General features: G+C 37.3%; 1 protein-coding gene across 4 annotated transcripts in view; it reads left to right on the top strand.

The window, feature by feature from the left end:
- Positions 1-1,359: 1,359 nt before the first annotated feature.
- The window catches only part of Ints14 (integrator complex subunit 14), a 36,126-nt gene continuing 9,778 nt past the window's right edge, over positions 1,360-27,707 (top strand). The window contains exons 1-9 of one of the 4 annotated variants that reach the window (XM_076848639.2): positions 1,360-1,408; positions 4,744-5,010; positions 7,273-7,380; positions 10,411-10,566; positions 11,517-11,635; positions 12,064-12,206; positions 14,164-14,256; positions 16,472-16,616; positions 18,287-18,420. In XM_076848639.2, coding sequence (XP_076704754.2) covers positions 4,789-5,010; positions 7,273-7,380; positions 10,411-10,566; positions 11,517-11,635; positions 12,064-12,206; positions 14,164-14,256; positions 16,472-16,616; positions 18,287-18,420 — 1,120 coding nt within the window. In that variant the 5' untranslated portion in view covers positions 1,360-1,408; positions 4,744-4,788. Of the gene's footprint in view, positions 1,409-1,597; positions 1,696-4,743; positions 5,011-7,272; positions 7,381-10,410; positions 10,567-11,516; positions 11,636-12,063; positions 12,207-14,163; positions 14,257-16,471; positions 16,617-18,286; positions 18,421-27,707 lie in introns of those variants that run through there. The other 3 variants (XM_076848640.2, XM_076848642.2, XM_076848641.2) reach the window with 3 other exon arrangements.

The raw sequence follows: 27,707 nt of genomic DNA, 5'->3' as shown, positions 1-27,707 counted from the left end.
AGACCAGTCAGGTTGAGGAAAAAAGCTTTGAAGCAAATAGGGCAGTCTGCAGGCCCAGGGCCTTGAGGCTGGTGAAGGTATTCCCAGTCTTCCCAGAGACAAACTGCCTTATCTGCCACTTCTTTTATAACTAGGAGACAGAAGAGAACTATAGGCTATTGGACCCATACTCTCCCACAGAACAAGTTGTGAAAAGTCAAACAGACTTGGTTGTTCAGTTCAAAGCATTTCCTTCCTTGTTCCACGTCCTATTTCACCCCATCCTAGCTAAAAGATAAAGAGGAAAATGTCCTAGGCCTTCTAGAGGACTGTCTGTTTCCACTTGTAACTTAAGTAATACAACATTGTGTTTTGAACCACAACTTTGAACCAGTGGCCTGCTGACATGCATTCAAGACTACCTCTAGCTGGCATTCCCTGGCTCCCTACGTGGTTAATATGTCACCTCTTGCCTCCTGAAGGCACAGGCTACAGTGGGGAATCAGGGAGCCTGAGAATCAGGCAGGGGGACTCAGGCTGTTTTACAGGGAAGCCTGAGTGCAAATCCCTCAGCGAGGCACCTTGATCAGGGTAGAAGAACTTTTGGAGGAGAGGCGGGCAGGGGTTGGGGTTGGCAGATAATGGGAACTAAATCCAGGGGCACTTTAGCATTGAGTTAAATCCCCAATCCTTTTTATTTTTTTCTTTTGAGACAGGTTTTTGTGAAGTTGCGGAGGCTGGCCTCCAACTTGCAATCCTCGCGCCTCGGTCTCCTGAGTCACTGAGATTACTGGGATGCACCACTGCGCCCCGGGGTAAGGGGAACTGACTGAACCGACCCTTTCCTTCCCTTCAAGACTGGAAGGTGGAAGGGAGATAATGTGAATATTTGGGCTGAGAACAAGACGTCAAGACTTGATGTAAATTAGGCTCAGGTGAATTAAGAAAAAATATAGAGTGCTAAGTAGGAGCATTCCTCAGTCAGGAATTATATTTTTAAAAGTTTCTGTCACCTAGTTCAGAGGATGTGCGGGAGGAGTATGAAGAGGCATCTAGTAGGTAACAGGACAGAAATATGAAGGGGTCACAGCAGGCCAGGTGATGACTACGGGTGAGTGAGGAAAGGAGCCAGAGTAAATATGGGCGGGGAGTGCTCGAGAATAGGGTGAGGGAGAGAGGGGGCCAGGCGGACAGACCCAGCCAGCGCTCAGCGAAGGTGGGGGCTTGTAAGGAGAGTGGCGTCGAGAAGGACGCGCCCCCTAGTGTCCCTGCAGAGCTATAACCCTGCCGCGCCAGTTCTTGAGGACCCGCCCAAGCCGCACGCAGTGCCGACGCCAGGTTCCCTTTGGTCGCGCGGCCCTATAGTTCCGGCTGTGGCGCGCGGGCGGAAAGTTTAAGTGGAAGGACCGTGGCTGGCGATGGGCTAGGGGTGAGTTGCGGAGGCTGTGGGCCGCGGGTTCTTTTTCGCTGCTTATTGGGGAGACAGGAGAAGGGCGAGGGGTGAAGAAGAACGCAGGGCCAGCGCCCGGCCTTCTTGCCGCCCCGGGAGGCGGCCCGCACCTTCTCTGAGGCGCTAGTTCCGGGGCCCTGCTCCCGGCCTCCCCTCGCCCTGTATCCCGGTGTGTCCAACTCCGCGTGAACCTCACGATTTCGCCCTCTGACCCCTCCTCCCTTGAGACACGTGCAGACCTCTCATGGTTTTGACTGATTTTAAAGGTAAAACGCATCCTCCGATTGCGGTCCAAATGTCGGAAGTCTGTGTTCCGTGCTGGGCGTTTCGAGATGAAGTTGTACCCGAGAACTCCGAGCGACTTATTAGGGTGGACTGAAAGGAAAGCCCAAGAGTAGTGGGGACTCAGAAATTCAAGTAGAATCACGCTTTGAGAGCCACATTTCTGAGAACCAACTTTTTAAAAAGTGATCAAATGATCACCTTCAGGGGAGAGTCCTAAACATGGAGCAAAGTGGAGTCGGGTGACTAAGATGTATTCTCATGAGTAGGCTTTTGGAGAAAGGACAATCCTTGATGTCGGAAGCGCAGTGTGTAAACAGTACATATGGCAGAGGTTAGGACGAGGTCATATATATATACATATATGACATGGGACCTGTTTCTTGAACAACACAGCCAAGACCCAGAAAGGAAATAAAAAAGACTGCATAGACAAAATAGTACAAGTTGATATATCTAAGCTTATCTGTTTTATCATAGAAGAAACCTACAGACTCTTATAGCCTGTTAACTTTGATATTGGACTCAGTTTTAACAAGTTTGATAAACTGTATTTCCAGCCATAGCAACCAAGATGGAGAAGATTAGAAAAAGGGAGAATCATCACACAGAATTACTGAGATAAGTGGAATGAAAGCTGATGATCTAAAAATTAGAAGCAAAATTTGAAGCCACCAAAACAGAACACAGCAGCCTGGATTCTTTCAGAATAAGGCAGTACTTCCATGTACATTCTATTTAATACTTGTACTATTTATGCAGAGAAGGGTTAGAGTGGAAACAGGATTAGTGAATTAAACTAGACTGTTTGCTTTAGAACTTGTCAAAATCTCCATTTTTCTTGGAGCATCCCTCCAGGACAGTGTTCTGCAGCACACATTTGAGAAAATGCTGATATAAATAGAAACATCAGGGTAGTAGTGTGCTGGGTAGTATTGGTATTCAAAATGGTGATGCCTAACAGGCTGAATTATGTTTACCCACAAATGATGCAGAGAAGAAAGATACACATTTTAATTTTTTTCTATCAAAATGGATAAACATTTTGGACTTCTAAGGGAGTCTGAAAAAGTAATTTTTATCTCTGATTTAACTTATTGGTGTTAATTAGATACACAGACATTACTGTATTTGAAGATATGTCTAACTGTTATATGGTTAATAGACTTCCAATTTGACCTCAGTCCCTAACCTCTATTTATAATAACATTGTTTCCATGAATCAATATGTTCGGAGACATTGCACTAACAAACAGTCGGCCATTGTTAAATGTTTGGAAGTGATTCCCAAAACATAAATTAATGAACATTAAGTTTCTAAACTGTTTATATTGACTTAATCTTCCATAGTTGTGTATGGTATATGCAGTGTGATTTTTATTAAGTTGTAGCAATGAATACATATCCTATGACTGGCTTTTCTTAGCTATTAATTCATTATATAAATATTTCTTATATCTGTGTCATTTATTGATAGCTATTTTTCATTGTGTCAAGAGACTATAGTTTGTTTAACTGTACAGTAGCAACAAGCTGTAGCTCATGAACAGGTCTATGTATCTGTGATCTGTTTTATTTTGAGCACAGAAATATTTTCTTCTTGCTAATTCTTTTTTTTAAATTTTTTTTTAAAGAGAGAGGGAGAAAGAGAGAGAGAATTTTAATATTTATTTTTTAGTTATCAACGGACACAACATCTTTGTTTGTATGTGGTGCTGAGGATCGAACCCGGGCTGCACGCATGCCAGGCGAGCGCGCTACCACTTGAGCCACATCTCCAGCCCGCTAATTCTTTTTTTAATGTATTTTTTAGTTATAGGTGGACACAATATCTTTATTTTTATTTTTATGTGGTGCTGAGGATCAAACCCAGTGCCTCACTCATGCTAGGCAAGTGCTCTACCTCTGAGACACAACCCCAGCCCACTCTTTTCTTTTCTTTCTTTCTTTTTTTTTTTTGTAGTTGTAGATGGACAGCATGCCTTTATTCTATTTGTTTATTTTTATGTGGTGTTGAGGATCAAATCCAGTGACTCATGCTTGCCAGGCAAGCACTCTACCACTGAGACACAACCCCAACCCAGTCTTCTTGCTAATTCTTAATCCATGCATTAAAGAACCCTTTGCTTCCTCCATTTCTACATTTTTACTTTTCTACACAATTACATAATTCCAGCTTTCATGCATATGCTTTAATTTTCTTTTCCTTCACAGTTAAAAAACTGTTGATGCTATTGAGAATCACAGTTTGTTGTTTTTGTCATGTTTAATGATTTCCAGCATTGTCTTGGATTATCACTTTTCTAGTCCTTCCTTTTTAGATTTTACATTTATATTAATCAAATAAGGGCACCAATCTAACAAAGAGAGTAAATGCTTGTGTATTAAGATACTGATGGTGGGGGCTGGGGATGTGGCTCAAGCGGTAGCGCACTCGCCTGGCATGCGTGTGGCCGGGGTTCCATCCTCAGCACCACATACAAACAAAGATGTTGTATCCACCGATAACTTTAAAAAAATAAATAAATAAATATTAAAAAAATTCTCTCTCTCTCCTCTCTCACTCTCTCTTTAAAAAAAAAAAAAAAAAGATACTGATGGTGGTAAAAGAATGGTCAAATGCCAAATAGTACTACCATATGTCACATAGAAATGTTCTCAGTAAATTAAATTTTGGCAAGATGGTATACTAGTGCTTATTATATTAAGTTGTATAAATTTGAAAGTTATGGGAATCAAGGGCTACCTGAATTTAATGCTTTTTTTTTTTTTTTTTTTTTAATCAATAGAAATACTTACGGTGGCTCTCGACTTAAGGCCATTTAGCAGATGATTTTAGGAGTGGTCCTCACAGCTAACTAACCTGCTTGTGTCCCTCTCACTGAATTCTTTGTTGGGTGCCCTCACCTCAGCTTCACTGGGGCAGACCTCCACTTATTTCTGGGAAATTGGATAAAATTGTGGTGAAAATATTTTTCCTTCTTGTGACATGTAAGACCTTTTTATTTTCCATGGCATTTCTCTGTTTGTAGCTCTCTGTCTGCATTCTGACTGGAAATACTGGGATCCTTTCCATCATGCCAACGGTGGTGGTAATGGACGTTTCCCTTTCCATGACCCGACCTGTATCTGTCGAGGGGTCCGAGGAATACCAGCGTAAGCACTTAGCAGCCCACGGTTTAACAATGCTGTTTGAGCACATGGCCACAAATTACAAGCTTGAATTTACAGCGCTCGTGGTTTTTTCATCACTTTGGGAGTTGATGGTCCCCTTTACAAGAGATTATAACACCTTACAGGTACAAAAAGAGATGTTATTTATGTACAGGGCCCACATTTTAGAACATGGAATTATTTAATAAGTGCATGGGTGCTTAATGTGTATAGCTACTAAAGAAAAAAAAAAAAAAAGATTCACGACCAGTAAGGTCTTATGCCTTTCTTTGGTAGAGCTATGAGTTGGTGGTGGGGTTGTTGACTTGTTTTTCTTCTCTTAGTTTTCTAGAATTCTCTTTGGAAAGGCAAGGACTTCAGGATACAATTCTTTGTTCCCTAAAATTCAGTGTCTTTAGGTTCAACATTTTACTTTTTTCTACTCTCCCATAAAACTTGAGGAAATGAAAAATAGCCCTAAAAAGAAAAAAATGAAAAAAAAAAAAACTTTTTCTAGAGTAATTTAAAATAACATTGCTTTCCCAACAAATAGCTTTGGTTTATTGATGCCGACAAATCATTTTAAGCCTTGATCAGAACCTTCTAAAGGTGGTTTTGTGTGATACACTAGAGAATTTACTTTCTGACAACATCTCTCAGTCATTAATATTTCCAACAATGTTTAGCACAGTGCCTTGCCCATAGTGAGTAGTCAATAAGTGCTTGTGGAATTAAACTGAACAATTTAATAATCATTAAGCAATTTAGAAATCCAAGGCCAAGGGCTGGGGATATAGCTCAGTTGGTAAAGTGTTTGCCACATATGCACAAGGCCATGGGCTCAATCCCCAGCACCACAAAAAAAAAAAAAAAGAGAGAGAGAGAAAGAGAGAGAGAGAAATCCAGGATCAATATAATTTGTATTTTTGAAAATATAAGTAATAGGGGCTGGGGATATGGCTCAATCGGTAGCGCGCTCGCCTGGCATGCGTGCAGCCCGGGTTCGATCCTCAGCACCACATACAAACAAAGACGTTGTGTCCGCCGAAAACTAAAAAATAAATATTAAAAAAAAAAATTCTCTCTCTCTCTCTCTCTTTCTCTCTCTCTCTCTCCCTCCCTACCTCTCTCTTTAAAAAATATATATATATATATAAGTAATAAATGTTTGTCAAATACTTTCTTTTATTATCTGACTTTTTAAGAGACAGAAAAGCTTTTTTTAAAAAAAAAAAAAATTCTGAGCCAGGCACTGTGGCATATGACTGGGAATACTGTAATCCCACCGGCTCCGGAGGCTGAGGCAGGAGGATGGCAAGTTCACAGCCAGCCTTAGCAAAAGTGAGGCACTGAGCAACTCAGTGAGACCCTGTTTCTAAATAAAATACAAAATAGGGCTGTGGATGTGGCTCAGTGGTCAAGTGCTCCTGAATTCAATCCTCGTTTTTTTTTGCTTTGTTTTGTTTTGTTTTTTGTTTTTCCTCTTGACGGAGTCTGGTTATATTTTGTAGCCTTACCTTGAACTCATGATCCTCCTGGCTTAGCCTCCCAAGTATCAAGAATTATTGTCATACTCTACCACCACTCCTGATCACTCTAACCTTCTTACAAGTAATTATGCTCAGGATTTCTGATACTGAGTGGTTAGGAAATTTAGAGAGTTGCTAGGAATGAGGAGTAATGGTTAAAACCAGGAGCTCTGTAGTCAGACTACTTGGGTTCATATCTAGGTTCAGCCAACTATGTTCACAATACCTGGGAAAGTTATTTAATCTTTCTGTACCTTAGATTCCTCAATTAATGGTGGGGTTAAGCTGAGTATGGTGGAGCATGCCTGTAATCACAGCTGCTCTATAGGCTGGGGCAAGAGGACTGCAAGTTCAAGGCCAATCTCAGGAACTGAACAAGATCATGTTTCAAGATAAAAAGGTCTGAGGATATAGGTCAGTGGTAGAGTGCATGCTTAGCATGTGCAGTGCCACACACACACTCACAAAATAGGGTTTAAAATGCTGTAATGATTAAATGCATGTAAAATATTACCTACAGTGGTGTTTAGGATATAGTTAATATTCAATAAATTTTGTCATTTTTTGATGTTTTTTAAATTCTTGATTTCAAAGTTTTCCTTCAAGATCTACTTATAAAGAAATAAACTTAGGGAACAGTCAATTCTTACCTAATAAGAGGATGGAATAAAAGGACATATTTAATTATCCTCTATAGTTGAGAAAATCTGTTTTACTGGTTTTGTTGTTGTTGTTGCTTTTTAAGAGCCTATGCTTTGGGGCTCTCAGAAACAGAATGTCCCTTGTGTAACATTCATATGTTGAGCAGTTTATGGTGTTTTCTAATAACAAATTAAAGAAGTAAAGAATAATGAGCAATTTTATTTTTGATTCAATAAGGAAGCACTAAGTAACATGGACGATTATGACAAAACCTGCTTGGAATCCGCATTAGTTGGTGTTTGCAATATCGTTCAGCAGGAATGGGGTGGTGCAATTCCTTGCCAGGTAATGATCAATTCTTTTTCATTGCCCTAAGTTAAAAACATTAACCACTGTGGTGCTTTGATTTTCTTTAGGCTTTAACACAGCATGCATTCTAATTTCCTCAAACTATGTTTTATACAATTGGTATCTTTTAAAAAGAAGGCACTAAATCACTCTAATCATATCACACTAATCTAATCTAAATCACACCAATGTGCTCAGAAAGCAGCAAAATTATGCCTAAAGGAAAGAATCCTCCTAGTAAATTGACTTATTGAAAACTAGTACTGTTTGTATAAAAGACAAAGGGCTCACAGTGGAATTTTAGAACTACACTCCCTGGAAGGGATGATTATAATTTTGAATGATAGAATTGTAAACATTAGTACCATATAGTCTGTCTTCATTATCTTGCTGTAGGATTTTTTTTTCAGCAGACTTTTAACCGTCTCAGCTCTCCAGGTTGTCTAAAAAGTGAGGAGTATGAATGTCATAGTCTGTTGTTCTTAGAGTCCACAGTGGATTCACATTAGCCTCAAATTACAGCAGAGTAATAGTATAAAAAAGAATTGGAAATTTGCTGTAAACAGGAAGAAAGCAAACATTACTGAAAGGAAAATCATTAATAGTCTACAACAGAACTTAGCAAACTTTTTCTGTATTTTAGGCTGCGGCAATTATTCAGTTCTAATGTTATTGCATGGAAGCCATAGGTAATAAGTAAGTGAGTGGGCACAGCTCTTTTTAAATAAAATTTTATTTACAAAGCCAGCTTTGCAAATAAACTATGACTGTGGCTATGGTTTTGCTGGCCCCTGGCGTATGGCTTTTTTATTATAGTGTCAAACACACGATTCCTGAGTAGTGTAAGTGGCATTATTGGTATTTTAAAAAAAAAAAAAATGTAGTCGTAAATGGACAGAATGCCTTTATTTTATTTGTTTATTTTTATGTGGTGGTAAGGATCCAACCCAGTGCCTCACACATGCTAGGTAAGCACTCTGCCACTGAACTACAGCCCCAGCCAAGTATTTTTTTTTTTTTTTTTTAATTAAAAGTAAGATTGTAGTTGTCTGGGAGTGAGAGAAGAGTAAGGATTAATCCCAAAGAAATAGGAGGGAATATAGGAAGTAATAGCACTATTCTTTATCTAAATAGTAAAGATGGTGACATATTTGAATGCAGTTGTCAACACTAAGAACTGTGTAGTAAAGATTTACTAGACGTAAATTATCTCTCAGTAAATCCCAACTCTTTTCAAAAGCTTTTTTTCTTACTCTGAAAGCCAGTCTATTTGATAGAATATAAACTCTTTGGTTCATGAAGACCCTGAACTACAATTAAAAGGTTAAATCAAATCACTTTTGTTAAAGAAGCCTGTTAATACCTTTTGATCAATTCCTTTGATAAGTTAAAAAAGTGGTGGGGGCTGGGGTTGTGGCTTAGTGGTAGAGCACTTACCTAGTATGTGTGAGGCACTGGGTTCCATCCTCAGCACCACATAAAAATAAATAAGTAAATAAAGATCGTGTCTATCTACAACTGAAAAAAAATTTTTTTTAATAGCTAGACCTTGCATACCATGTAGACTTCTGCCTTTTAATATTTTTCTTTCTTTGAAAAAAAGAAGAATCTAATTTTGAGATTTACTGTACCCTGAAGGTGAGGGACTGACCTGAATCCACTTAGACTTGTTAAATGAATGAGATCCAAACACAGTAATAGAGGTGATAGTTATTAGTGATTTTTGTTGTTGTTGTTGTTTTGTAGTTGTAGATGCACAGCATGCCTTTATTGTATTTGTTTATTTTATGTGGTGCTAAGGATTGAATCCAGTGCCTCACATATAGGCGAGCACTCTGCTGCTGAGCTATAGCCCCAGCCCCTAGTGATTATTTTTATAACCATTTACCATCAAATTTGTTTAAATGTGGAACTTTTCACAGCCAAGATTTCAGACATCTGGTCTGTATCCTCATTACCTGAGTGATTTTGACATTACATGAAATATTTCATTATCACACAGTATCTGAAAAAGCTAATGTCAGACTAAATCATTGTGTACCAGTTGTTGGTATCTAGAAAAGGAAATTATCTGTAGTCAGTTGACAGACTTCCCAAAAGATAAAAATCTCTCCAGGGAACCTCCATTAAATATCCTTAGACTTTGGAAGTAAGTACTAAATCTTTGTATTTCACATGATTTAACCGCCTAATACTGCCTCAATGGCCTGTTGTCAAGTTACTGGATTAGACTAAGGAGAACAAAAATAATCCTTCCCTGGGATGCCTGGGAAGCCCACTTTACACAGGATTGCCCTTAAGCAATGAGGTAAAGGAAGAAGATTTTGCATTTACCATCTGTTGTTCGTATAGTTTATTGGCTTTATCATATTACAAGTTAAATGTTTTTTAAAGGTCTTATACATTTCTGGCTAAGTGGCCTGTATAAATACAGTTTTGAAGCAGTTGTCATTTTAGTTGCCTGGGGATAGAATTTATCATCTTTTAAAAATAAAGTGGGCTAGGGGGAGTAGCTTAGTGTTCATAGCACTTACTTAGCATGTATAAGGTCCTAAGTTCAATCCCTAGTACAGCAATCAATCAATCAATCAATAGATTTTAAAAAAGGCAAAGTTCAGACTTTTGGACTGGTATTTCCTAGGGACACATATGAAATGGGTCATGCCATTTTTTTTTTTTTTACTTTGATATTTTAAGTACCAATTCCTTATCTAATAGATGGGGTTCCAGTTGTAATACAATTAAGTAAAATTTGGTATGCATGTTTGTCCTTTTTTTAATTGTTCAGAGGCAAGCACTTTAAAAATTCAATTAAATGAAAAAGTAAAATGTATAGCTTTTAAATACACAGTTCCCTGAGTATTAACAAATGCATATACCTGTGTAACCACTACTATCATTAAGATATAAAACATTCTTATCAATCCTTAGTTTCTTCATGTCCCCTTCCAGAAATGAAAATGTTAAATGAAGCTAATTTAATCATGTAATTTAATGTGCAAATTTCCTGTCTCTTTTTGCAAACAGGTTGTTCTAGTAACTGATGGCTGTCTTGGCATCGGTAGAGGGTCACTGCGACATTCCTTAGCTACTCACAATCAAAGAAGTGAGAGCAACAGGTTTCCACTACCTTTTCCTTTCCCATCTAAGTTATATATCATGTGCATGGCAAATTTGGAAGAGGTAATACATTTTGCTAAGTTCTTTTTAGTTTGATTGGGTAAATTTTAGGGCTCAATTTATTTTTTCATATATTTGATTAGTACTTTATTGCATATACTGTAACATTGTGCTCTGTTGGTTTCATGAGACTGGCACAATATGTATTTGAAAAGACTCAGTCTGGGCCTGTAGCTCAGTGGTGGAGCATTTGCCTAGTATGCCTGAGGCCCTGGCTCTATATCTAGCACCACAAAAAGAAGAGAAAAGAAGAAAGGGAAGGGAGGAGGACAAGAAAAAAATGAAGGAAGGAAAGGGAGAGTGAGAAAAGAAAAAGACCAAATAAGACTATACTCTAGCTCTTAAATGCTCTGAAATTTCAGTGTTTCCCCATCTTGGGAACATACTTCAAGTTGTTATCCATCCTGCTGATGAGTCATGAAAGGTCAAGTTCTCTTTGGTATTAGTTATTTCTCTTACCCAGGCATTATTTTATCCATTCCAGAAATGTTGACAGAGATGTACTTTGCTTTTTTTTTTTTGGTAGAATAACATGCCATTTGGTATATTTTATGTATGTAAATACTTTACTTCCTGTTTTCCTATTTATTTGGGAGATATTTGATCTTTTTTTACCTTATTTTTTCTCCCTGTATAATGTAGATAATGATGGTTCTTGCCAAAAAATTTTAAAACACTTTGAAGGAAAGATGCTATATAAATACAAATTGTGGTCTCCTCTGAGAACCTTCACAAAACTACTTCTGAATGGAATAGCTCTCCTAATGTCATTTTATGTAACATTCTTCTTTGGTCACCTTGAGTCAAATTGTTATGGTTATTTCTTTTCATATGGCTGTTAAGAAAATGATTTATTTTTTACCTGTGTTACTATGATGGTTGTAACTTAGGTGTGCTAATAGTAATCTGGTAATTTGTGCCATTTTAAAGGGGTCATCTCTTTTGCTTTGTAGCTTCAGAGCACCGATTCTTTGGAATGCCTTGAACGTCTCATAGACTTAAACAATGGTGAAGGGCAAATATTTACTATTGATGGCCCCCTGTGCCTGAAAAATGTACAGTCTATGTTTGGGTGAGTATGTGCTTAAAGCTTTTTTGCCTTCTTTGTAATCCAGTATTATAATTTGATATCCAGAAAGAATATATACATTACTCTAATTGTGTGATTGCGTTTTCTCCAAGTTGCCCATTTCTCAGATAAAAAGATTGGTAGCAGTGATTTTTGAAAGCTCACTCTTTTAAATTAAACATGACTAAATCTGTAATGCTTATAGATATTGACTTTTTTACAATGATTCAGCAATTTCGAAGATTAACTTGCTTTGGGGCTTTTCAGAATTGAAATTTCCTCAGCAGCAATATCAAATTGTAATCTTTTCCACAAATGGTCAAATTTAGTTTTGGAATTAATGTAAAGGTAAAATAAATTTTGCATCATGAAACATTACTGCTCTATCTATCTTATTACTCTCCTTGTAACAATTAATCATCATATCCTAGAAAACTGATAGATCTGGCTTATACACCTTTCCATGCTGTTCTCAAGTGTGGCCACCTAACTGCTGATGTACAAGTCTTCCCCAGGCCAGAACCTTTTGTTGTAGATGAAGAAATTGATCCTATCCCCAAAGTCATTAACACAGGTAAGTTTTCCCTATTTCTGACTTGTGGTTTTTTACTTTGTTCTCTAGCTAGGAGGATTGAAAAGAATCATATATTTTGAAACAAGGGTGGTATTGTCGTTAGCATTTTGGATCAGTGAATATATTAATTACCTCGGGGTTGGTGGATTATTGGTCTTTTATGGTGAAGTCATGAGTTAATCTCCAATCCTAGATCATTATAACCACAAATTACTAGAGTTAGAAATCATGCCCAGATTCACTAGGATTGAAATCCTTGAAGTGATTCTTAATAGAGATTCTGAGATTGACTAGCATCATAACTATAGTCATATATGAAGGGCTGTCTTCTAGATGTGACTTGAAGACCTTGGATTTATCTCCAATTGATGGGTGGATTCCTTGAGTGGTGGATACATGTTTAACCTCTTAGGGATAGGTGCTGTCACTTTCAGTCACTGCTGCAGCCTTAGTGCCTAGGGTAACATTGACACTTAACAGATGCTTTAATAAATGATTAAAATTAAGTGTACAATAAATGTTCATTTGGGGCGCATAGAGATTATAAATGAAGGGCTAGAGCATGCTTTTTGCTTTTTGTGCTTTTAACTTTTGACTATCTGGAAGCAAGGTATCCATCTCTTTTTCTTGTGACTACGCTCTACTATATTAAGCTGCACCAAATTATTTTGTTGCTCTCAAACCAGTTAAATTTCACTTCCTTTCCACCCTTTTTTGATGAGTCATTTGAATAGGCCTTTTCTTTCCAATATAAATTTTTAGCCTAAGACATTTGCCATAGCTTATATTTAAACCACTTTAAAATATAGTAGGCTTTTTTCTACTTAAAAAGTATCCAGCTGCTTGTCCTGATTCATTTGTTACTCAATTAAGGGGGTTAATGACAGCAAATCTCCAGAGAAGCACACTTCCTACTTGTATATGAAGTGCATTTTACTCACTACAATTCTGGTTTTTTTTAATTGTTTTGAGAATATTGGTGTGTTTGTGCTTAGAAGAAAAACTGAAAAGCAATTCAGTAAAGTATTGATAGTGGTTTCCTTTTATGATGAATAATGAGTGATTCTATATTTTTATAATTATTAGTGTTTTCCAAGTTTTTGTGTTAATTATCTATATAATCAGAAAAGAAACTTTAAAAAAAAATTTTTTTAAATATTTTTATTGGGGCTGGGATTGTGGCTCAGCGGTAGAGCACTAGCCTAGCTAACTAGCACAGGCGGACGCAGGTTCGATCCTCAGCACCACATAAAAATAAAGGCATTGTGTTGTGTCCATCTACATAAAAATAAATAAATAAATAAACATTTTTTAAAATATTTTTATTAGTTATTAATGGACCTTTGTCTATATGCGGTGCTGAGAACTGAACCCAGTGCCTCACACATACTAGGCAAGTGTTCTACCACTGAGCCACAACCCCAGCCCCTTTAAAGAATTTTTGGTTACAACTTTTATATTTTTATTTTAGGTTTTCACAAAAACTTTTGGTCATTAAACAGTCTCTATAGAGCAAAGAAATCATTGTCATATTGGCTTTGTTGAGAATGTATTTCTTTCTCAGGGAAATGTTTTTAATAGAATGTCTTTAATTTCAAAAAAGGTTGAAGTTGTTGGAGAAGTGTTTGAGTTTTATGCCCCTTGTTGACCTGAATATCTCTGACTTTACACAGGGATTTGACTTTTAGGCTTTTGCCGTGACTGGGAGGACCTAACCTCATAAAAATAAAGTTTACCTAATTTGTTATATAACTTAAATTCATCAAATAAAAGATAATTATCATTATTTCCTGAGCTACTTATAATGCAAATGGTTAGAGTCATCCACAGAAAAGTCCAATAATGTTCCCATATTTGAAATTTCCACCTAAACATTGTGTTTATAAAATCTAATACATAGAAAATAGTATACTTTCCCCTATTATAAATTAGTACTATGTTGATTCCTTCCTTTCAGATTTGGAAATAGTGGGATTTATTGATATAGCTGATATTTCAAGTCCCCCAGTTCTCTCCAGACATCTGGTCTTACCTATAGCACTTAACAAAGGTGAGTTGTTTTTTTTCATACCATTGATATATAAGAAGCATCATAATATCTAAAGTTATTCTTTAATGTTAAATAGTAGATTAGCCCATTTTGCAGAAGCTAAAGGAAAGGTATAGTTGACAAATTGAATTTTAGAAAATAGAATATTAAGTATCAGGAAAGAAATTCTGGTATCTTACATTATGGGAACACTTTAAAATATATATATATATATATATATATATATATATTTTTTTTTTTTTTTTTTTTTTTTTTTTTTTTTTTTTTAATTGTGGACACAGTACCTTTATTTCATTTTTATGTGGTGCCCAGGAGCAAACCCAGTGCCTAATGCATGCTTGGTGAACGCTCTACCATTGAGCCATAACTCCAGCCCATGGGAACACTTTTGACACATATTTGCTGTGTGTTGGTTTGTGAATTTATAGTGGAAGTCCTCTTTTAAAGACAAGAATACTTAGCCAGGTGCAGCAGTGCATGCCCCTGTAATCCCAGCAACTTGGGAGGTTGAGGCAGGAGGAATGCAAGTTCGAGACCAGTCTCAGCAACTTAGAGAGAACCTAAGCAACTTAAGGAAACACTCTCAAAATAAAAAATAAAAAGGGGCTGGAATGTAGCCTAGTGGTGAAGCACCCCTGGGTTCAATTCCCAGTACAAAAAAAAAAAGGAGTACTTAGTTCCTCACCCAGGGCTTTGCCTTTCCTAATAGGCAAAGAAAGCCAAGTCATTATCAGAAAGTTGCTTGATAAATGTGGAAGTCAAATACAGCTTAATAAGAGGAAGAACACATCTGTTCTTTATTTACTCATGCCAAGCACATACTAGATACTCAAATACTATTAAATGAACAAATGAGCCTCTTGTGAGACCTCATTATTACAGAAAATACCCCTTTAGAAACTGAGAAGTCATGTCCCCAAATTCAGCATCTCTGCAATATGCTAGCCTTTAGCTCCTTAAAATCCTTTTTCTCTGTTCTAAGCTAACTATCTAGCTTATATTTATCAGCTCTTTCCAGGAAATATAGAGTCAATCAACTTTCTACCTACTGGATTATGATCATGTTCTATTAATGCCTGGATTATCTCAGTTGGAGGTTGGATATTCCATAACCACTCAACACGTATTTATAGACAGAATCACATATTTATAGACAGATGACTCATTGTGGGCATTATATTTATAATTTACCTTGTGTTTTCAGAGAACAACCAAATTTACCTTATTTCTAAAGCCCTGGGAGAATTCTGCCAAGAAAGAAAATTAGCAAAATGAAGTGTTTAGGGAACAGTAGGAAGGGAAAACACAGGAAGGCAGAACAGAGCCATTGTAAGGGTTGTTGAATAGCAAACTAAACTGGAAAATTCTTCCTGTTGAAGTAGAAAGTCTTTGAACAAGACTGAACGGATAAGTTTTCTTGGAAGAATATTAATTGAAGAAGATTCATCTGTCAACAGAGAACCTAGAGTTGGGAAGTCTAGTTAGGATGCTTGTAGAGTAATCATTTGTGTACCTTTGGAGACTTGCATCCTTGTACTGTTTGAATGCTGTCAGTTTAGAACACTCTTGACATCTCTGTATCAGATTCTGTTTAGACAGATGCCTGAAACTTCCAGTTTCTACTGGAACTCTGGAAAACACATTTTTTTGTGTGTGTATAACGTATTTATGGAGATAAAATCATATTATATACTTCCCTCACTTAAAGTGTATAACTAAGTGATTTTAGTTTATTTATAGACTTGTACAGCCATTTTCATAATCAATTTTAGAACCTTTTCATCACCCCTGAAAAGAAACCCTGTTTCTACCAACGTTGGTAGAAACCAAACTACCAACTCTTAGTCCCCTAGCTCTAGATAATCACTAATATCCTTTCTACTCCTATAGACGTGCTCTTCTGGATTTTTCATATAAATGAAATTAATATAATATTTGAAAAGTAATTTGGGGGGGACACAATGCACAGTATTTTCTTTATTTGTTTATTTTTTTTTTGTGGTGCTGAGGATCAAACCCAGTGCCTCTACCACTGAGTCACAACCTCAGCCCTTAAAAAGTAATTTTTATATAGACATTGGGAAACTGAGATGAGTTTTTTCACCTTTGTATAATATTCCTTTACAACTCCTTTGAGTCTGGAAGTTGCCAAGAGTATGATCGGGGTTTGGAGTTTTTGTAGCTGATCTCAATCTAATCTGTTTGCTTTTTGCAGAAGGCGATGAGGTGGGTACTGGCATCACTGATGACAATGAAGATGAAAATTCAGCCAATCAGATTGCAGGCAAAATACCCAACTTCTGTGTCCTGCTCCATGGCAGCCTAAAAGTGGAAGGAATGGTGGCGATTGTTCAATTAGGGTAGGAGACTTTGTTTACATTTAGTTGAATGAGAGGAGCAATCAGTTCATTAGGTGAAGTGTTTTGCAGACTTTTCTGAAAGAAGTAGAAAGGCCCTGATCACCTTTTTCCTCTCCCTTCTCACCTGTCAATTCCTTTTAAAACTACTCTTTTAAAATTATCCCCTAGAGTAAGTGTGGAGCTGGTTTTGGTGGTCCATGCCTTTGATCCCACGAACTAGGGAGACTAAGACAGGAGGATCACAAGTTTAAGGCCAGTCTCAGCAACTTAGCAAAACTCTGTCTCAAAATAAAAAAGCGTGGGGCATGTGACTCAATGGTAAAAAATGGGGAGTGGGGTAGGGGACCTGGTAGGAAGAGAATAGTGTGGAATGATCCTTTTTGGTATGTTGCTTATATATATTATATTCTTTCTCAGTTTTTTTATTTTTATTTACTTAATTGGTAGAGGGGTGCAGTACTAGTGTTTGAACACATGTCCTTGCACATACTAGGCAAACACTCAACCACTGAGCTATATCCTAGCCCAGTTTTCTTCTTTTTAAATCCTATCTAGGATACCTGGGTTCTGGTTATAGTAATGCTACTAATTTATTATAATATCTTAGTAAGATTCATGGTCTCTACATCTATAAATTAAAGGGACAAAACTAAATGAAAAAAAGATGCTGACATTGAACATTTTGCCATGTGTCAGACATTCCTCTAGGCATTTACATATGTTAACTCATTTAATTCCTCACAACAGATTGTGTAAGTAATATCAACACTAATCCCATTTTATAGATGAAGAATCAGAGAGGTCAGCCATTCAGACTCAAGAGGTCAAGGAACTTGCCCCAGCTAATAAATAAAAGAGCCAGGATTCTTAACTATGCATTCTTACTTCAGAACCTATGCTCACAACAACTCTGCTGTGTTCCTTTCCTGTGAGGAAAGTGTTTCTAGTTTTTACCTTCTCTGCAATCTTGGAATTTGCAAAGCTGTCTGCCTCCCTTTCTCTGATATCTATCTTAGAAAAGAGGAGGTAGCTAATCACCTTCTGACCATCATTTGGGATGATGACTGATATATATTCCAGAGGTTAATATTAATCATAGGAAGCATGTCTTCATTTCTCTTTATGTCAGAAAAGAAGAATGGGATTCTTCTTAATAGTTGTTAATCTGCTGTGTTTCTTGGCATTCAGACTAGTGGTATTGGCTCTGAATGTGAGAATTGCCTAGGTTGCTTTGAAAAGCTGGGGACAGTGTTTAAGTAACAGAAAGAAGACCTCATGCCCTGCGTTACAAGGGCCTCCCTGTATTGGTTCTGCTGTAACTCTGAGAGGCAGCTGAAAGGACCTGTAGGCTGCAGCTATTATTCCTCCTTATCCCCCTATAGCTTACTTTCTACCCTTTGTATATGGGGGTTTTTTTTAAATCTTTTAAACTGCTTTTGATTTCCATATATATAAAGTTTTCCTTAATGATAATAAATGTCTCAGAGAAATGTAAATATCATAACAGCAGTAATCATTTTCAGGTTTCGGATTTGGCTTTGGTAAAAGTAACATGCCTGATTTTACAGCCAAAGCCTGTTTCTCTCAAGAGAAAAACATAAGCTAGATTTATTTAACTTGACAGTCCCAGGCTTTATATTCTTCTGATCTTTCGTCTTCTCTCCATCTAGTCCTGAATGGCATGGAATGCTCTACTCCCAAGCTGACAGCAAGAAGAAATCAAACCTCATGATGTCTCTCTTTGAGCCTGGTCCAGAACCTCTCCCATGGCTAGGGAAAATGGCACAACTGGGTCCTATTTCAGGTATAACCCAGATCAGATTTTACTTTACTGTTTCTTCTCTACCATTCTGAATGTCTCCGACTGTAGTCAGAGAGCTTCCTGAGCTCCCTCATTGGTGTGCTGTGGTCTCTGAGGCTGGATGTATACATGGAGAACCCCAGGAGAGTTTGATGTTTGAATTCAACTTTCATAGCTTAGAGGAAACCAAATTTAAGGTGATTTAAGTAAATAAAAATTCTAACTGCTTCGAGTTAAAAGTCACTCCCCGTTTTTTTCTTAGTGTACAATTTTTGGCCCAAGTAATCTCCAGTCATTCTTTTTCTTGTCATCTTGTCTTTTCCTCCTCTGCCTTGCAGTTTCTGAGATGTTGTTCTTTGTCTTCTTCTCTTGGGTTCTTAATCTCTCTTGAGTATTTCTTCAGTGATATTAGTTTCATCTTCCCTAAATCTGTAAATCTAGTCCCTCCTTATCTCTCCCTGAAATTTGAATTTTTTTTCTTTCCAATTCTTAGTTGAACCTTTCTACCTGGGTATCTGCCTTAGTCTCAAGTTCAGCTTTTTTTTTTTTTTCTTTTTAAAGAAATCATTATTTACCCCTTCTCCTTAAATTGTCCCTTCTTTTGATTTTGCTGATCCTTTTGATGAGGCCTTTGTGCTGTTAGATCCTGAAGTTCCAACTAGAGAGTTATCCTTCACTCATTTGGGCCCATTTCAGTTTCAGGGACACCTCCCATCTATTCTGGATGAAATAATTAGCCAGAGTTGCTTAAAGTCTAGTGGGAAGTGGACTGATAAACAGTCTACACAAGATGAGTATTAGTCTAAAGGAGATGATGATGAAATCTGCTCTTCATAGAGGATTCCAGAAAATCTTCACAGGGGAGAGACATCCTAGCTAAGTTTTGAAGAAAAGGAGAAATTTGTAGAGCTGAAGAAGGAGGAAAGGGCCTCTAGGGAAACTAGAGCACCTATGGAAAGGAAAGGAACTGGAGTACAGATTGGGAGTTGAGGCAGATGATAGATCAGAGGCTGGCAGGAGCTACAGCACAGCAGGCCTCATCAAAATGTGAAATACCAAGATTTTATTTTATAGATACTGGGAAGCCATCAAAGAGGAGTAATGTGATCAGATTCTTCTAGCTACAGTGAAAACAGTGAGGATACTGGTTAGGAGACTTCATATTCAGGTGCTGGTGCCCCTGGAGTTGTGCAAAATAGCCATAATCCAAGTGAGAGATAAGAAATTTGCATTTAGAACCAGCTATGATATATAGACCTATAATCTCAATGACTCAGAAGGCCAAGGTAGGACGATTGAAGTTTTGAGGCCAGCCTGCACAACCTACTGAGACCCTGACTCAATATAAAATTGTGTAAAAGGACTTGGGATGTAGCTTTATGGTAAAGCACTTGTCTAGCATATGCAAGGCCCTAAGTTCAATCCCTGTCCCCCAATTAAAAGGCAGGGGCACCCTGCAGTTAGAAGTCACTATAGTAGTCCTGGAAATGGGAAGATGAAAGCCAGAACAGGGCAGTGGCTAGGAGTAAAAGATAATTAGGAGGTAGCAGCAATAGTGTTTGCATATGAGAATGATCCCAGGTTTCCAGCTTTGGGTTCCAGGGTGGAAGGTAGACTATTAACTGAAATGGAGAATAGGGAGAAAGAGTAGATTTGAGAAGAACATATTATTTGTATGTTGAGTCTGTGCCTTTGAGATATAAATGGAGGTGCTTAGAGACAATTCCTGAGGAATCTGGAGTTCAAGACAGGAGGCAGAGTTGGAAATTGAATTTTTAGTTATAAGCATACCATTGATGTTACAATGGTTCACAAATTTGATATTTTGTGTACAAAAAAAACACTGTTCAGAAATTCCACTTCCTGGGTCCACCCACATGAGATTCTGATTCAGTAGGTTGGTCTGGATTCAGGCCCAGGAAATTGCAGAATGGTTAGTAAATATTAATATTACCCAAATGATTGAATCCAGGTGGTCCTTGACCATGCTTTAAGAAGCTTTGGTCGCAGGAAATATACATAGTTTAAGGGGAAAAGAGAGCAAGAACCAAATTCCTGGAAAGCATCAACTACTAAGATCAGTGGAAAGGGTATGAGAAGGAATAAGCAAATAAAAGAGGGAAAATAGAAGAGTGATATCACAGAAGACAAGAAAAGAAAGCAGCTCCTGGTAGTGTCCTAGAAAGTCTCACACACACCAGATGCCAGCTAAGGTCTGAAGAAAGCCCTTGGTTGGGGGTGTAACTCAGTTGTCGAGGACTTACCTAGCTGCATGGGTAAAGCCTACCCTGGGTTCACTACCCAGCACCACAAAAAAAGAAGGAAAGAAAGCCCTTTGCCCTTGAGACCTAGAGAAGATGTTAACTGAAATAGGGCCAAGAAGCTAAACTAAGAACCTGCAAACTTTCAGTAAAGGAATAGTAAATATTTTCAACTTTGTGGGCCATGTGTCTCTGCCTCAGCCATTTAGCTCTGCCAGTGAAGCACAGAAGTACCAATAGTCCATATGCAAATGAATGGGAGTGACTGTGTTCCAATAAAACTATTTATTGGACTCTGAAATCTGAATTTGACTTAATAGATGTCATGAAACATTATTCTTCAGCCATTTAAATACAAAACTATCTCTTTTCTTTTTTCTTTTTTTAATTAAATTATACTAATTTGTTATACACAACGGCAGAATGCAATACATTTCATATTACACATATACAGCACAATTTTTCAAGTTACTGATTGTACTTAAAGTACTTTCACACCATTTGTGTCTTCATACACAAATGGTGGTTCCATTTCCAGTTTTCCAAGGAATCCCCATACTGCTTAGGGTAATGTTGTCTAACTCCTTCCACCATCATTCCTACCCCCTGCCCCCTCTCTTCCCCTCTCTCCCCTTTGCCCTATCTAAAGTTCCTCCATTTCTCCCATGCCACCCCCTTCACCATTAAGAGTCAGCATCCTCATATCAAAGAAAACATTTGGCCTTTGGTTTTTTGGGATTGGCTTACTTCAAGTTGCATTATACTCTCCCAACTCCATCCATTTACCTGCAAATGCCATGGTTTTATTCTCTTTTAATGCTGAGTAATGTTCCATTGTGTATATATAGCAAAGTTTCCCTATCCATTCATCTACTGAAGGGCATCTAAGTTGGTTCCACATGTCAACTATTGTGAATTACGCTGCTATAAACATTGATGTGGCTGTGTCCCTGTAGTATGCTGTTTTTAAGTCCTTTGGGTATAAATCAAGGAATGGGATAGGTGGGTCAAATGGTGGTTCCATTCCCAGTTTTCCAGGGAATCTCCATACTGCTTTCCATATTGGATGCACTAATTTGCAGTCCCACCAGTAATGTATGAGTGTGCCTTTTCCCCCACATCCTCGTCAACACTTATTATTGTTTGTATTCATAATAGCTGCCATTCTGACTGGGATGAGATGAACTCTTAGTTTTGATTTGCATTTCTCTAATTGCTGGAGATGATGAACATTTTTTTCATATGTTTATTGATTGATTGTATATCCTTCTCTGAGAAAAGGATACAATCTGTTCAGTTCCTTTGCCTATTTATTGATTGGGTTATTTGTTTTTTGGATGTTTAGCTTTTTGAATTCTTTATATACCCTAGAAATTAGTGCTCTATCTGATGTGTGAGGAGTGAAAATTTGCTCCCCAGATGTAGGCTCTCTATTCACCTCACAGATTGTTTCTTTTGCTGAGAAGAAACTTTTTAGTTTGAGTCCATCCCATTTATTGATTCTTTTTTTTTTTAATATTTATTTTTTAGGTGTAGATGGACACAACACAGTGCCTTTATTTTTATGTGGTGCTGAGGATTGCACCCGAGTCCCGCCTGTGCTAGACACGTGCTCTACCGCTGAGCCACAATCCCAGCACCCATTTATTGATTCTTGATTTTAATTCTTGAGCTATAGGAGTCTTATTAAGGAAACTGGGGCCTAATCTGACATGATGGAGATTAGGATCTACTTTTTCTTCTATTAGATGCAGGATCTCTGGTTTTATTCCTGGGTCCTTGATCCAGTTTGAGTTGAATTGTGTGGATGATGAGAGATAGAGGTTTTATTTCATTTTGTTGCATATGAATTTCTAGTTTTCCCAGCACAATTTGTTGAAGAGGCTATCTTTTTTCCAATATGTGTTTTTGGCACCTTTGTCTTATACAAGATAATTGTAATTTTGTGAGTTAGTCTCTGTGTCCTCCATTCTGTACCATTGGTCTACCAGTCTGTTTCGGTGCCAGTACCATGCTGTTTTTGTTACTATTGCTCTGTACTGTAGTTTAAGGTCTGGTATAGTGATACCACCTGCTTCACTCTTCCTGCTCAGGATTGCTTTAGCTATTCTGGGTCTCTAGTTTTTCCAGATGAATTTCACGACTGCTTTTTCTATTTCTATGAGGAATGCCATTGGGATTTTGATTGGAATTGCATTAAATCTGTATATTGCTTTTGGAAGTATGGTCATTTTGATAATATTAATTCTGCCTATCTAAGAGCAAGGTAGATCTTCCCATCTTCTAAGGTCTTCTTTGATTTCTTTCTTTTGGGTTCTGTAGTTTTCATTGTATAGAACTTTCACCTCTTTCATTAAGTTGATTCTAAAGTTTTTCTTTTTTTTTTTTTTTTTTTTTTGAGGCTATTGTAAATAGCATAGTTTTCCTCATTTCCCTTTTACCGTATTTGTCACTGATATACAGGAATGCCTTTGATTTATGGGTGTTGATTTTCTATCTTCTACTTTGCTGAATTCATTTATTAGTTCTAGGAGATTTCTGGTGGAATGTTTTTTTTTGTTTTTTTTTTTTTTTAATTGGTTGTTCAGAACATTACAAAGCTCATGATAAATCATCTTTCATACATTTGACTCAATTGGGTTATGAACTCCCATTTTTACCCCAAATACATATTGCAGAATCACATCGGTTACACACTCATCTTTTTACATAATGGCATATTAGTGACTGTTGTATTCTGCTACCTTTCCTATCCCCTACTATCCCCCCTCCCCTCCCCTCCCATCTTCCCTCTCTACCTCTTGTGCTGTTGTTTAATTCTCTCCCTTGTTTCCCCCCCTTTCCCCTCACAACCTCTTCTATGTATTTTGTGTAACATTGAGGGTCTCCTATCTGGTGGAATGTTTTGAGTCTTCTAGGTATACAGTCATATCATCTGCAAATAGTGATAATTTGAGTTCTTTTCCTATCCGTATAATTTCTTTTGACTGTCTGATTGTTCTGGCTAGAGTTTCAAGAACTATAGTAAATAGAAGTAGTGAAAGAGGGCATCCCTGTCTTGTTCCAGTTTTTAGAGGGAATGCTTTCAATTTTTCTCCATTTAGAATGATGTTGACCTGGGGCTAGCATAGATAGCCTTTACAATGTTGAGGTATATTCCTGGTATCCCTAGTTTTTCTAGCGTTTTGAACATGAAGGGATACTATATTTTATCATTTGCTTTCTCTGCATCTATTGAGATGACCATATGATTTTATCTTTGAGCCTATTAATGTGATGAATTACTTTTATTGATTTCTGTATGTTGAACCAACCTTGCATCCCTGGGATGAACCCTACTTGATCATGGAGCACTGATAACCTTTTTGATATGTTTTTGTATTCAGTTTGCCAGAATTTTATTGAGAATTTTTGCATCTATATTCATTAGAGATGTTGGTCTTAAGTTTTCTTCCTTTGATACGTCTTTGTCTGGTTTTGGAATCAGGGTAATATTGATCTCATAGAATGTGTTTGGAAGTATTCCCTCTTTTTCTATTTCATGAAATAGTTTGAGAAGTATTGTTAGTTCTTCTTTAAAGGTCTTGTAGAACTCAGCTGTGTATTCATCCGTCCTGGATTTTTCTTGGTTGGTAGGTTTCTGATGACATCCTCTATTTCCTTACTTGAAATTGATCTGTTTAAATTGTGTATATCATCCTGATTTCGTTTGGGCATATCATATGCCTCTAGAAATTTGTCAATGTCTTTGATATTTTCTATTTTATTGGAGTATGAATTTTCAAAACAATTTCTAATTATCTTTGTATTTCTGTGGTGTCTGTCGTAATATTTCCTTTTTTCTTTTTTTCAATTGATTTTTATTTTTTTAAAATACACGACAACACTGGAATGCATTATAATCCTTATTACACATATAGAGCACAATTTTTCATATCTCTATATAAAGTATGTTCACGTCAATTTATGCCATTATACGTGTCCTTTTTTTTGCATTACAATTCTTAATACACATATATACCACAGTTTCTCATATCTCTGTATATATGGTATGTTGACACCCAGTTCAAGTCTTCATACATGTTCTTTGTATAATGATGACCATCACATTTCACCATCCTTGCTAATCCCCTTCCCCCTCCCTTTCCCCCCCACCCCTCTTCCCTATCTAGAATTAATCTAATCTTCCCATGTTCTCCCTACCCCACTGTGAGTCACCGCCCTTATATCAGAGAAAACATTCAGCATTTGTTTTTTTGGGATTGGCTGACTTCACTTAACATTATCTTCTCCAAGGCCATCCATTTACCGCAAATACCATGATTTTTTTTTTAATTTTTATTTTTTTAAAGAGAGAGTGAGAGAGGAGAGAGAGAGAGAGAGAGAGAGAGAGAGAGAGAGAGAGAGAGAGAATTTTTTGATATTTATTTTTTAGTTATCGGCAGACACAGCATCTTTGTTTGTACGTGGTGCTGAGAATCGAACCCAGGCCGCACGCATGCCAGGCAAGCGCGCTACCACTTGAGCCACATCCCCAGCCCCAATACCATGATTTTGTTCTTTATTAATGCTGAGTAATATTCCATTGTGTATAAATGCCACATTTTTTTTATCCATTCATCCACTGAAGGACATCTAGGTTGGCTCCACAGATTAGCTATTGTGAATTGTAATATTTCCTTTTTCATCATGGACGTTAATAATTTGAGTTTTCTCTCTTCTTCTCTTCATTATCATGGCTAATGGTTTATCAATTTTTTTTTCCAAAGAACCAGCTTTTTGTTTTGTCAATTTTTTAGGTTGTTTCTTTTATCTCAATTTGATAGATTTCAGCTCTGATTTTAATTATTTCCTGTCTTCTACTGCTTTTGGGGTTAATTTGTTGTTCTTTTTCTAGGGCTTTGAGTCACAGTGTAACATTAGGTCATTTAATCTCCTCCTTGATATCTTTTGCAACCCATTGTTCATTCAGGTGTTGGGGTATCTTTTATTTTTTATTTTATCATTGATTTCTAATTTCATTGCATTGTGGTCTGATAGAATGCATGGTAGTATCTCTACTTTTTTGTATTTACTAAGATTTGCTTTGTGGCATAATATATGGTCTATTTTAGAGAAGGATCCATGTACTGCTGAGAAGAAAGTATATTCTCTCGTTGATGGATAATGTACTCTATGTATGTCATTTAGACTGAGTCTTGCTATATTGTCCAGGCAAGTCTCAAACTCCTGGACTCCAGAAATTCTGTCTCAACCTCCCAAGTTGCGGGGACTAAAGATTTGCACCACAATGCCCAACTAAAAACCATTCTTCTTTTGGTATTGGGGATTGAACCCAGGGACTCTACCACTGAGTTACACCCCCAGTTCTTTTCATTTTTTATTTTGAGATAAGTTGCTGAGGGAGTCACAAAGTTGATGAGGCTGGCCTTGAACTTGTGATCCTCTTGACTCAGCCTCGTGAGTTACAGGGATTGCAGGGTGTGCTACCACACCCAGCTAAAAACCATGCTTAACTCAAAAGACAGGCAACAGTTCAATCCTTGATTTGGGATCCAAGACTGGAGTTTTTAAAGCTGGAGAGTCTGGGGGTGTAGCTTTGTGGTAGAGTGCTTGTCTCACACGCACAAGGTCAATCCTCAGCACCACAAAAAAGTAAAAATAATAATAAATAAGTAAAGTTTTAAGAGGAATAGAAACTCAGAGGAACAAAGAGGACATTCCTGGCTCAAAATAAGTAGGAAATAGGGCCATAATTGGAGAACACAGAATACATGGTAGAGAAAGTTGTTTGTGTGTGTGTATGTGCATGAGGGTCTGTAGACAGGAGTTTCTTATGTCCTTCATCTTGACTCTGTAGCATTCCTACATTCATTCTGTCATTCATTATTGTTCTTGGCTTGTTTTGGCTTAATTATCTGTAGCCTACCGACCAAATTGGCCATTGTCTATTTTTTTAAATAAAGTTTTACTGAAACAGTCACACTCATTCATTAATATTTTCTATGGTTGCCTTCCTGCTACAGTGGCAGAGTATGTCAGAAGCCACATGACTTATAAAGTCTGAAATATTTGTTGCTTGTTCTTTTACAGAAAATATTAACAAACCCCTGACCTAGATTATTGTGATAGTTTCCATCAATGATGTTTATCCATAATTTAAGATAATAGCTTTCAGACTCCTTTCTGATCTAGCAATACTCCTTATATTTATTCTTCATTCACATTGAACTGTCCTATATTCATGTTGTTGTTTTTTTTTTCCTTCTTTGGGTCTTTTCTTCTTTTCAGTGGGGATAATAATAACTAATATTTTGGGCTAGGATTGTGGCTCAGCAGTAGAGCGCTTGCCTAACGCATGCAAGGCCCTGGGTTCAATCCACAGCACCACATAAAAATAAATAAACAAAACAAACCTATTGTGTCCAACTACAACTAAAAAAATAAATATTTAAAATAGTAATAATAACTAACATTTTATTGAACTTCATGCCATGCACTGTGCTAGACACTCACTTAATTCTCACTACAATCTTAAGAAGTTGGGAGTGACATTATGATAACAAATAATAATGAATAAGATCTACCTTAGAGGGCTGTTGAGAGCATTTATCAAGGGACTATATGTAAAATATATATACAATAGACTCATAATGGTGGATATTACTGTTTTTGTGTTTTTCAAAGCAAAACATGCAAAACAGTACTACTAGTCCCTCCTACTCCTAATTCTGTTCCTATAGTAAAATTCAAACTTTTTTTTTTTCTTTTGGAAAACTGCAAATAAAAAGTTTAATTTCAGAAACTGAATCCATCATTTATAAATACACTAAAGCACAGTCCACTCGAATTGAGAGCGAGCGAAGGTACAGTATTCAACAGAAGGACAGCTTCCTGGGGGGCCATGGCAGAGGAGCGTGTCGCCTCACCCACAGCACCCAGTGGTCTGAAGTGACGTAGAACAGGAACCTTTTTCAGATGTTAAAGCAAACACTGACAACTGAATCTGACAACTGATAATTTCACTCT

Source organism: Callospermophilus lateralis, chromosome 3 (genome assembly GCF_048772815.1).
Source record: "Callospermophilus lateralis isolate mCalLat2 chromosome 3, mCalLat2.hap1, whole genome shotgun sequence".
Classification (NCBI taxonomy): Eukaryota; Metazoa; Chordata; class Mammalia; order Rodentia; family Sciuridae; genus Callospermophilus; species Callospermophilus lateralis.
The sequence above is the reverse complement of the archived record's forward strand: the minus strand, read 5'-3'. Positions and strand labels throughout refer to the sequence as shown.